Source organism: Nyctibius grandis, chromosome 4 (genome assembly GCF_013368605.1).
Source record: "Nyctibius grandis isolate bNycGra1 chromosome 4, bNycGra1.pri, whole genome shotgun sequence".
In the NCBI taxonomy this organism is placed as follows: domain Eukaryota; kingdom Metazoa; phylum Chordata; class Aves; order Nyctibiiformes; family Nyctibiidae; genus Nyctibius; species Nyctibius grandis.
Genome location: NC_090661.1, coordinates 90,857,295 through 90,869,339, shown reverse-complemented (window position 1 = coordinate 90,869,339; position 12,045 = coordinate 90,857,295). Strand labels below are relative to the sequence as shown.

Genomic DNA, 12,045 nt, shown 5'->3' with positions numbered 1-12,045 from the left:
TCATCCTAACAGAAATCTCAGGATGCTGCAAGACATCATAAAACAAATTCTCTAGAACCTGAAGGGAAAGCCAGCAAAATAAGGGGTTTGCTACTGGTAAAAGCCAACCAGTCGAAGGTAAACAAATTCAAGGTTGGCCGAGATTAATTTAAAATAGTGCACATCCTTATGTTTGACAGGACAAAATCCAAGATGGATTTCAGGGCACATAAACAGGAGATCGTTTGACGTCACAGGACTTGGGGCAACTGGCATGGTTGTGGGGACAGTTAGCAGCACAAGAAAAACCCCACATGAAAACATTCAAATTGAACAATGGCAAAACAGAGATGCCACAAGAGATTTCCAAGAGTAGGTCTGGTAGAAGTGACCATGCCTAACCCAGCTCCATGCCTGGCCCATATTGCAAAAGCTGAGCTGCGAAGCTGAGGGTATGATGCAGTTGTACACACACGTGTCACAATTCCTCGTGAACACTGCTACTATCGCTCAGATAAAATCTGCTCAGCTCTGCACACTTTCAAATCTGTCAAGCCTCAAAAGGAGTAAGCTAGACTGATCAAATTAAAGTGCACATAATTAAGGAAGAAGTCGTCTTGCCTGTAGAAGTGAGCTCACACATCCAAGAGAACTGCTGTTGCCTGTAGAGTTTAAGAAGGCTATACTCATAACTCACAAAATCATTTTCCTTCCAACACCATTCACTAATGTACATACACATAGGTACACATATGTAAAGGGAGTGCTCAGGAGCGTATCATTAAAACAAGCTGCCTCTCAAGTGGAACATAAACCCTGCTGCAATAGGAGGACCCAATTTCAGAGTGAGAAATGTCTCTCCCTGAAGCTGAGCAAGTGGGTTTGGGTCCCCAGATGGCCAATGCCAGCACCAGCACCCCAGCTCTCCCCAATGGGGCTGTGGATTCCCAGTTGGGGTTGAGATCTTTGTGGTGACACTGCTGGCACCAAAATACATCAACAAATGCTGAAATACAGCACTACAGCCTACTCTTGCTGGATTATAAGACAATGCCCCAACCTGCGCCTGTGAGGTGGTGGCTTGTGTGGCTACCACTTGTGTGCTAGGAATCGGCTCGCACCTCGGTGGGAACTGGCTCACACCTCGCCCTCACACACCAGCTCTCCCCCCTTGCCCATTTCTTGGTTACATTGCCACACAAGCTGACAGGAGCAATGGCTTTTCTTGCACCGCTGTCCTCCTTTTCCTCAAGAGAGCTTTAGAAACAAGACTGGTAAAGTGAACCATCCCCAAACGAACCGGGCCTTTGTACTTCGCACCACTAGATGTCCCTCTGCCACTAATCATTTATTCCCATTAATTCAATCCCTGTGACCCTACAGTGAGCAAAACTACACAGCTGTCCTCCAGGACCAAACACATCACTAAAGCCAACACTCGCAGCCTCCAGAGCTGGCAAACCGCTGCCAGCCATTGGGTTTCAGAGTCAGCGCTGCCACTGCCCCAGGCCTCTCCTGGGGGCGCTGTGCCACGCAGGCAGTTTCGCTGGCAAGGAGGTATCGTGTACATCAGTCCCACGACCACGGCGGGGTGATGCCCTGCACAGCCTCCTCCCACCGCACTCACAGGACTGGCAGGCTGGCGCAGGAGCACATTCCAGAAGCAGAAGGTAAGAGGACATACCTGGCGATGCTGTGAGGGCCATCACCCCATAGTAGGAAAAAGCACCAGCTTCAAACTTCATCCCCTCTTTCCCAGCCTCCACTTCCACTTTCCCCTGTTAAGGAAAAGGAGAGAGAGCTGCAATTAAAAGGGACAGTAGGTCTCGAGGCACAAGACCAGACTTGAGCCCTGAACTAGTTTTGCCTGACATTCCTAGCAGTGTCATGGTCCCTGCAGTTTGTAATGGTGCCTGAACAGGGACAGACCCTGGAGGGCGACACACTCTTGTGCCCTGAGCTATCCTCATCTTTGGTGCCCTGTGGCCAGTGTAAGTCCCTGCAGAGGAGCGGGATCACCACAGCACTTTGGGGTGGTACTACTGCCCTGCTCCAAGTGCTGCCAGGCTGCTTTCCCTCAATGCAGAGTGAAAAAATACGCCACCAGTATCACAACAAGCTTACATGTAGCACAGTCATTTGGGGTCTTGAGACACCTAGACATTTTGGGCCACAGCTCACATTCACACGAAGAGTCCCCTCTAACATAAACATAGGAAAGGGAGATGGGAGACAACAGGTGAGGAGGCTGTCTGCCTTCACTGATGATGAGATTCCCACAAAAACAAAGCCCTTATTCCTGAAGGAGCAGTCTTGGGGCTACTGTGGTTTTCTTGGTTTCTAGCAGTTTTACATATTCCAGCACCCTTAACTTAAGATCCTGCTCTTTCGCAGGGTCTTGCCTAGAAGGACCCTCAGTGCTTCCCAAGCTGTACAAAACCACACTACCATGCAAGTGCACCTGTTTCTGATGTGGGCTGAACCAAATGTTTAACATCACGTCCTACAAAGGACTGTAGAACAGAACCCACCATATCAAACATAGCTGCAAACATCCCAGTTACTTTGGTATATAAGTAGCCAAAAATAATTGGCTTCTTAGTGAGGCCTGATTTTTGTGTCCATCCATCTTTACTGGTACTGCACTGAGAGTTACAGCACACCCCTGCAGACAGAAGAAATCTCATGCAGGCTGAACTACACAAAGGTTGGGATTTCAGGCAAACAACGTAATTACCTGCAATGTTTTCCCTCTGTCTAGGCTGGAAAGGGCAGACAGACTGCCCCTTCCTCTGCGTACTAAGTAGACAGAACATCAACTGGACACAATCAGGTCAAAATGAGTCCAAAAGGTAGATTTTATTTTTATGTGTTTATTTAATCAAAGCACCATTTAAAATAAATAATAATGCCCTTAACTTTATTGTACTGAGGCAGAAAAACATGAAAATGAACTCAACCTGCATGAGCCCTGATACCAAGTCAGTTTGTCTGTCCCAGATGAGAAAACCCACAAAATCTACCTAGCAGGAAGAGAGTGCCTAGCTCACAAATCCACTTTCCTGCTATCACAAGCAACCACTTCATAAAATCCCTTTTAAAACCAATTTCACTCCACAACACAACTAAGTAGCTTATTTGTTCATTACAAGCCTTCCAAAAGGTACAATTTCGTGACCCAGGCAAAGACTGGTTACAAACAGAGCTCTCCACCTACTTACTGCTCGTAGTTATTCGCCAGCCAAGACCAGGTCTCCAAAATACATACATAACTGGACTTTGATCTTCACATACAGTCAGTCTGGAGTTACTAGCTAAATACAAACTAGTTAGTAGTAGGAGGAGTTGAGTTTCAGTTCCAAGACCATTGCTCTACCAGCACACACAGCACCTCCAAGCTTCCCAGTGGCGGCCATATGAAGACCAGGCGTGCTTGGCATAGTCACAGCAGCTGAAAAGCCGTTAAGACTTCCCTATGCATGCTATTAGATGTGTTCAGCCCTGTTTAAATACATGCACGTGTGGTTTCTGGTTTTCCACTGTTTAATGTTCTAACAGGAATTCTGAAAAAACACAATGACAAAACCAAATCTCAAACTGCTACAGAAGAACTTCCCATAAGCTAAGAGAAAAGCTGTTGCAAACAGGTGACATTCCAGCTAAAATAGTAACTCTACGGAGATTAAATTAGTACATTTAATGCACAGAATATACATTTACTTGTGTTCTGGCATGCTTTTACTGTGAAGGTATTCTTGGTCTGTTGACACGAGAGAATAATCCCAAGTCCATTTAAGTTACAAAATCAGAGTATTTATCCCCTCTTGATCCTTCCAGAACCAACCTTGTTACCATTTTTATACTATGTGCCTACTGCAAGACTCATTTTTCCAAATGCATTACAGAGCTAGCATGTTGTGTTTGCTAAATATTTATTGATTGAAGAATAGCTCAGAAAGAACTGATTGTTCTTTTGTATCATTCATGTCCTCAATTTACATTTGCAGCATTACCTCATTCAGGAACATTATCTTGCCTCTGGAATATTTCAGATTGCAACAATTTAGGACATAAAAAAGAGCAGTTAAAGAGCTACCAGTGGCTCCTTAAACCCTTGAAAAAAATTATCCTTTTTTAAGAGAGAATTACGTTGAATCCACAATACCATATTCCAGCGCTTTCCTAATTGTTTATCACTGACAGTGTTTAAACACCCCTCCTTTTTTCTTTTTTTTTTTTTTTTAGGCCTTATTAAGGAAGATTTCAAGCCCTGTGTTACAATTTTAGCTATGATGCTTGTGTTTTTACAACCAAAACTGATTGCAGTTAAGCAGGATAGAAACAGAAGCACCTTTCCAGTAAAATCTCTCTTACAGGACTGTTCCTGCTCAAATGGTGCTAGATGAAGATAAGTTATGTGTAAAGCTTTACTTAGCCATTCAAATGTTCCTGTGAAGTAACAAAACCTGGGGAGATACCACCACTGGAAGCGATCCTGTACAGAACAAGCAGAAAACAGTCCTTCCACACCACCTTGGGCTCCAATCTAAAAACCACCCAAACGCAGCCATCTCAGGGTAGGGTGAGTGCTTGTATGGCAGGGTGCCCAGGAACCCCAGGGGCTGTGGCAGGAGGGTGGCAGCAGTTCAGTAAACGGCGCACTGCCCCACTGAAACCTGCGCTTCTTGCACCACCAAAGGTACAGACTTCAAAATTACACAGAAAAATGTCAAACTCCCACGCCTTCTTTTGCAAAAGGAAAAAAACACATTAGAGGAAAGGCATCCTGGCCAAACTCCTATGACATGCCAGTTTTTGCGCCCCTATTTTCCAAGCAAGCCAGCTGGACACAGAGATTCCTTTGCCATTGCCTATCCTAGTGATACCTGAAGCATAAGCAACTTTCAATGGATGACTGGAAGTGGGAAGTGCTGTCTATCCTTCACAATTGGTTTAACTGAGGCTGAAAGCAGCTGAGTGAGCTCTTCAAGGTTGGCAAGGTCATAAAGGAGGCAGGAGAAGTTCCCAGGAGACATAGCTCCATTCCCATGTTTGAAAGAAGACAAATTTCAATAACTGGAAGATGTATAGAGGGGGATATGTCAGGAGATGAAGGAAAACGCACATGTCTACATAATCACAAGTCTGACCTGTAAAATGAGAACAAAGTAGTCGACGGGCTTGTTTCGCTGGTAGAGGTAGTGTTCTGGGGCTTTCTTGTTCTTCTCGTCGTATTTCAGCTCCTGGATGACATTGGGATGTTTTAGCAGCCTGAGAAGGATCTTCTCTGACATCTGGGATGGACCAAATGCTTCTACTTCTATAACACAAGACAGAACTTGGCATTACACTTCATATGCCTGGCAAGAAGTTAGCAATACTCGTTAATAAGCACTTGCCTATAAAAGACACACAGATGCAGAGAGATCCATTATGGAATTGCAGGTTTCCTGTCTTTTGAGACTGTTAAATTTGTAAGTGGGGAAAAAAAACCAGGAATGCCCCAACTTTTATTGCTGAAGTATTTTTCAAAACAACCAAAAACCATGTCTTCATCTGAAAAGGAAAAGAAAAAGGCAGTCTTGCCCTCTTGAGAGTTCAGAGTCACAGTCGTTCAGGCTTATTGGAGAGTTGTATAAATGGAAGAGGTTTACAATTGGAGCACAGAGAACCTTTGAATTTGTTTTTTCCATCCTCAAAAGGTATTAAAGTTACTGCATTTATTGCATTTTTTTTTTAAAAAAAAATCCCTGTTTGGGGCCTAGAAAGTTGCTCTAGATAGATGCTCTACATAAATCAAAGACACAATTGGGGCTGCCATGGTTCATATGGGAAGAATTACTCAAAGTGAGTGACAGTGCAGGTCAGTTCAAACCACGTGGGATTAATGCCTGACACACAGAACACATCCCCTATCCACTTGCTCTTCAGTGTTCCCAACAGGAGCTGTTTGAAGTGGAAAAGCTCATCATTGTGTAGGAGTGTTAAGCCAGGGACGTCGAGATTTATACATGCAAATTGATAAGCTTTCCTAACACCTCATTTCAGAACAGGACTGCTAATGACCCAGTACCTTTCATCTGCTAAAGAAACTATTCTGAATTTAGAACAGAGAAACCAAAACCATAGCTCGCATCTTATTTAGCAGTGGCTTCACAGACAGACCTGGATTTAAGCTACGTATTCCTTTCATCCACAAAACAAGTAGAGAAGCAGCACTGTAAGACTATGTCTGTTGAGCAGGTGTTTAGGGAACTCCATCAAGTCTTGTACCACTACATGAACAATGCCTTGCTTGCTGTTAAATCCACATCTTCCTGTTGAACTGCTTCCTTTCACCAACAACATGCTCACGTGCACATGAGCCGTAGGAGTCCAAGCCTTTTAAGGAATTACTGCCCCTCAGCTGAGATGTGATAACCAATCACATATACGTTTCTTTCAAGTCACAAGGCAAAATAAAGCATGAAGGTGGACTAGGAGCATCTAGGCAGGCAGTTACTGCATCTTAGAGGAGGGGAAGTACTAATTTCAAACTGGAGCTGGCACACTTGAGACAAAACAACTTTATAATTTTCAACCCATGAATATATGTTGAACATAGCAGTGAAAGACACCCGCCTGACAGGCCTGCATGTGAGAAGTCTTTATCTGTCAAAGAGAGGCAGCACGAGCAATAGGAAGATATGTTTTCCACAAGCCCTCCTGTTAACAGGTCTCATCTGAGGCGAAGGGACCAACTTTACGACGAAAGGCAATACCAGCTGCAAGAAACCATTCAAGGCCCTGGCCTCTCTGCCAGACTGCCCACCCAAGGGCTAAAACATCAAGGTGTTCTGGGATGAAGACAACTGTCCTCTGAAACCTGAAGCCATCAACGGAGGTCACACAAGCGAGCCAGAAATCCATTTTTAAAAGTACAGTTCAACCACCTGTGCAGTCTGCATTAAATGTGTCGGGAGAGTTTTTCACTTGGAGTCAAAAAGTCTCATGGAACAGGTTTAGACCTTCCTGAAAAAAGTCCAGCATCTCTTTCTGGAGAAGGCGCCAGAGTGCAATTACAGTCAGCTGGCCAGTGGTATCGAGTCCTCTTTGGTTTGTTCCCTGAGCTCTTCCTAATGGGGTGTACTTGCTAGTCGTTAATCTGATGGACTCTAGACATGCAGTGCGGCACTTGGCATTCATCCTTACCTTTCAGACCAATTTAAAGTTACTGGTCCACCCCTGGTAAATGTCTCAGAGGGTTCATGCCGACACTGAACACAGGAGAGGAGAGAATTTAAAAAGAAAAACACAACAGTGGCATTATTTGTCCCCCCCCACAATCCAGCCTCCCTTCCCGCCTGCACTGTCCCACCCACCGCACCGGCCTTTGCTGACAAACTGCCTCCGAGGCTCTGGCACGATCACAGAAAAAGATAACCCGCACTTGCCTGTCGCCAGGAACCGGTGCATTGCCAGGAGGAGCTGTGGTGATATTTTAACCTTCATCTCACTGTCTGTCTGCTTGAAGGCAGAGAAGTCCTGCTTCCTGTCCCGATGAGCTACTTTCTTTTTCGTCCTGTTATCAGCTGGAGAAGGGAGGGTGGGAAAAGAAAGGAAGGAAGTGATTTCTGTTAGAACAGGGTCCAATATGAACGACGCTGGATGGAGTCAGCCAGGATGGCCACCCAGAGCACAGGGTGCAGACAGACCCCTCTCCAGTACACGCAAAGCCCTGCTCATCGGCAGGCAGCACAAACCAGGAACAACCAGCGAGCCGTGCTGTGGGGTCATCCGGCCCTGAGTCCCTGTCCTGCAGAGCCAGGCACCCACGGTCTCTTGTCGCTTCTCTGTCACTTCAATGGGGGGAAAGTCTCTGCTTGCAAACATCTAATTGCAGAGCGGCTCTGCGTATTACACATAGGGTGCGTGCGCATTCCTGGGTGGGGAGGAGTCCTGCTCAGTGCTACTAATGAACAAAAGGTCTTGTTCTACAAGAATATCTGTGATAGCTACTTTTTTTCATATACATTCCTTAGAAAATTCCCAGCAAGTACACAGACTAAACATACAATGACTTATTTCTTATGCTGTACCATGGCTTCACTGACTCTTCACAGCTTTAGCAAAATCCACATGCCTTTGGCCCAAGTAACTCCCAGTGCCTAGCGTACGCTGTTTCTTTTCTCCTGTCCAAACTTCAGCAAAGGCTGGCAAGGTGTGCAGCCTGGAGGTGGGAATCTCTGGCTGCTTTACAGGCACTGAATGAAGTACAGAATCGCTTCGGGAGTTCAGATATGGCAATTCACCTGCTAGTGATCCCAGACTCCTGTCCTTTATTCAGCTAAATACTTGCCACTTGGTTTGTCTGTGTCTTAAAACAGGCTGTGTGGTGGGCAATACCCATTTGTGAAAGACAGCATGAAAGACGGAGTTGCAGAGGCACAAACAACCCAGCTATTATCATCCACCCACTGAGCTAATCTGCCAAAATGTGTAGGAAACCAGGTAAGCGGAGAGCTATAGGCATGTTGGGGTACGGTACACAACAATTCCAGGGAGAAGAGGTCTCTGCTCAGATGGTAGGGTCTTGCTCTTCTCTGCTGACACAGTCTGTAAGGTGGTATTGGCTATAAGCAGCAGAATGCTGTCAGACAGCTCTGAGCTCCACCGTATATTGCAGGAAACCCAAGTCTTGAGGCAATTAGTGAGCCCCTCAGACTTGAGGCATGGCTCAGGTAGTAAGGCCTTAGTGGGGAAAGATAGTGAAAACACCATAGCTACTTGTCTATCAGACCCCTAGTCACTGGTTTAAAATGACTGGATTTTTGAGGGACCACAAGCAGTTCTGGTACATTGTTTCACTGCAGAGAATTCAGACAAGCACACAAAAAGGTGTAGGTGAAGCTAACACTGTGAAACCTCATGCATGCTCCCAGGTAGCTGTTGCCAGATTTTGGGTTACACATGCAAAGATGATTAAAGTGATATACCATAGCAAGGGAAGCCGCTGAGATCTGGAGTCTTGTAGGCATCCAAATATATGCTACAGACTACATGAGGCTCAGAGTGGTTGAGCTAGGGCTTGGAAATGCACAATACTGGTAATTAACAGATTTCTAGAAAGATTTTCCCAAGTCACCTAGCCTTTTAGATATGAATACATTTAGATCCTCAACTTCCCATGGACAAGCCTCCACTACAGGACTATCACAGACTCAACAGCAATATTGTACTGATAGTAGCATATCTACTCTAGATATCTAAAGCTCGTCTATAAGCAATGCAAATCAGAAAATTTGAGACAGTTATTCCCAAGCACATGGAGAACCATGACAACCCATGCCCTTTTTCTTCTTTGAAACCAGAAGCCTCTTAGCCTAGTAGTACTTTACCCAGGACCTGGACTACATCAGGGACTGCAGTTTCTCTTCCAAAAGCAGGAATAGAAACCACCCAAGGGAGTGGTTACAGACGAAAAACAATCCCTGCCTTAGGAATATAATCTGAGACAGACTTTATCTGTACTTGCAGTTAAAGGAAAGATAGACACCAAAGCAATAGAAAGTGAATAGGAGAAAAGTCCCCCAGAAGCTCTCACTAGGTCCTACCTCTTGTAAGAGGTAAGAAGAACAGAAACTGCTTTTTCTGAAAAGCTCAGAGAATGCTATTTTTTACAATGCTGTGGCTGAGATGTTTTCCCACAAGGAGCTCCATCATCGCTCTCTTCAGTGAGGCAAAAATCACAAGTATTGGCCCTGGGACAGGAAAACAAGCAGGGCAGTAAAGGATCGCTGTATTTCTCCTATGAATGAGCTGTACCACCACAGGCTTCACATTGTACTTCTGGTACCTGAAAACAGGGCCACTGTCACACCATGGGAGGGTGCCTTAAATCTTTCCATCTGCATCAGTCCTCAAGGTAAGAGACCCAGGCTCTCACTCAAACGATGGGCAATTTCAAGTCCTCCTACTGTTTCCTTGGCAGCTTGTCCTGAAACCTTCCCCCCAAGAAAAACCTTACACAGTGAGAGCAGAGCCATATGGCTTAAACCCATTATCTTGGCTTATTTTTGTAAGGAATAGTCTTAATTGTTCTTCACTATCCAAACAACTTCTGAGCTTCTTGTAAGACACAGGAGCCAAGGACTGGATGATGACAGAAGTAATTGAATCTGTACCAGGTATTTTCTGCCTGTCTTTTCTACAGTAAGTGAGATGGAGACCTGGGCACTGACGTTATCTTGGCATGCTGAAGCTATCTCTGCTTACAGGGTGCTGTGATGCTGTTTGGTTGTGCAACATGAACAATATGATGCATGAGGGATACCCTCAGTATAACTTTTGGTGAGATATCAACAAATATTGCAACTATCTTCAGTAGGTTCTGGGAATACTTAAGATCTTTTCTTCAAATCAAAGGCAGCAAGGCTAACTGTGAGCTCCTGGGCTGAGGGAGAGATCTCAAGAAGAGGACAGATCCAAATACCAGTAAGGTTGTGATCTCTCTTGTAATATTCCTGAACTTTCAGGCCTGATGCAGAACACCACAAACGATTGCATGAGTTTCCTTGAAGGACCCTGCTTGGGATGAAAATGGCTACAGAGCAGGGAGTTCAAACCTCAGATCACCTGTTCAGTTGGGCAGGGAGGCTGAAGAGAGATGGGTGCTGCAAACACATAACGAATAATGTTCTGAGATGGGTTCTTGTTCTCTTCCTGTGCTCCTTTTTGTCCTATTGTCTTTAGGATCTGTTAACCAGGGTAGACATCTGCAGTGAGTTTGTTTCATTTTAAAAGAAAAGCTTAGGAATTAACTAAGTTAGTTTTGCCAGTTCTTTTTGTCCCCAGCTGGCAAAACCAGCTTGTCCTGTGTATCACGCGTGTTTTAGCAACTGACAGAAAGTCAGTGGGACTAAACTCGAAGCTCTAAAGCAGCCTGAAATAACGTAAGGACGCAGCTCCCGCAGCCTGCCCCTGCTAGACAGCAGAAGATTAGCAAGTCCACAGTCCTAATGGCCAACAAAGTAAAAGCATCAGTTTCTAACAGGTGGCAACAACCTCAGTATATCTAAAGATTAGATTCCATCTACAGAGAGCTCTGCTCTCCTGGCGTAGGATACTGATGTACACCATGCCAATATCTGTAGGTCTTGCCAGACAAATCGGCGTTGCACAACCTTTTCTATGTTGCTACAGTTTCACTGGATGTCAGTGGAAATACTTATTAGAGCAAACAATTTTTATTCCCGTAGCTCCATGGTTGAAATGGGAGTAGTGATACAGAGTTTACTAGTACATTTATTTAACATACCTGCTTTGCCAGCTGTTTGGAAATAGGGATGTTAGGGTAAGATGTGGCCTTCCCCTCAGGGAAGTGACTTACCAAGGCTAAAACCAAATCATTAGGTGAAAGCTATTGCAGCTGCAGCAGTGCAGCTCCGTAACAAATGTGCCCCATGGCTTGGCACTGAACGCCCCTGCGGCCTGGGGCATGAACACCGTGCGGGTGAGGACGTAAAAATGCAATGTAAGCGTGTGCTTACAACCAGACTATTTACCCGCAACATGCAGAACACGTGCACATGGGTGTGTTAAGATATTTCACTTGTAGAAGTATCTCAGATTTTACATGGGGCAAACCCTCTCTCAACAGTATGCGTGCAAAACAGGAGTATTCCAGTTGCACTAAGGGGATGATTAAACTTATCTTCAATTAGAAAGAGCTAAATAAAGGAGGTCACCAGTCAAACCCAGGTCAGAATGGTGAACTCCATGTTCCTCAAGCAGACTCTGCAGTCTGAGGCCAACGCAGAACATACAGCTTTCTCTCTTGGGCCTCTGAGAAGGTTTAGAAATGCTCTCCCACCATGGCTAGGGCCATGGGAGTACCGGACAGATTCCTGTAGTGTGTCAACCATGAAAAAATGCTCCAACTTTCCAATACTAAGAGCCAAACGCACTGACAGCTCTTCATTGTGACACTGCCTGAGATGTAGTCAGAGCCTACCTGTATCATGACAGAAACCTCTTCTCTCCACCCCATCAGCATCCCCAATACAAAGGCTGATGCTCAGAAGTACT

General features: G+C 45.1%; 1 protein-coding gene across 1 annotated transcript in view; it reads right to left on the bottom strand.

The window, feature by feature from the left end:
• Positions 1–12,045, bottom strand: part of CNNM2 (cyclin and CBS domain divalent metal cation transport mediator 2) — a 123,026-nt gene that overhangs the window by 10,025 nt on the left and 100,956 nt on the right. The window contains exons 3-5 of the mRNA XM_068398275.1: positions 7,413–7,550; positions 5,130–5,299; positions 1,664–1,757 (exon numbers count right to left, since the gene is read on the bottom strand). Coding sequence (XP_068254376.1) covers positions 1,664–1,757; positions 5,130–5,299; positions 7,413–7,550 — 402 coding nt within the window. The remainder of the gene's footprint in view (positions 1–1,663; positions 1,758–5,129; positions 5,300–7,412; positions 7,551–12,045) is intronic.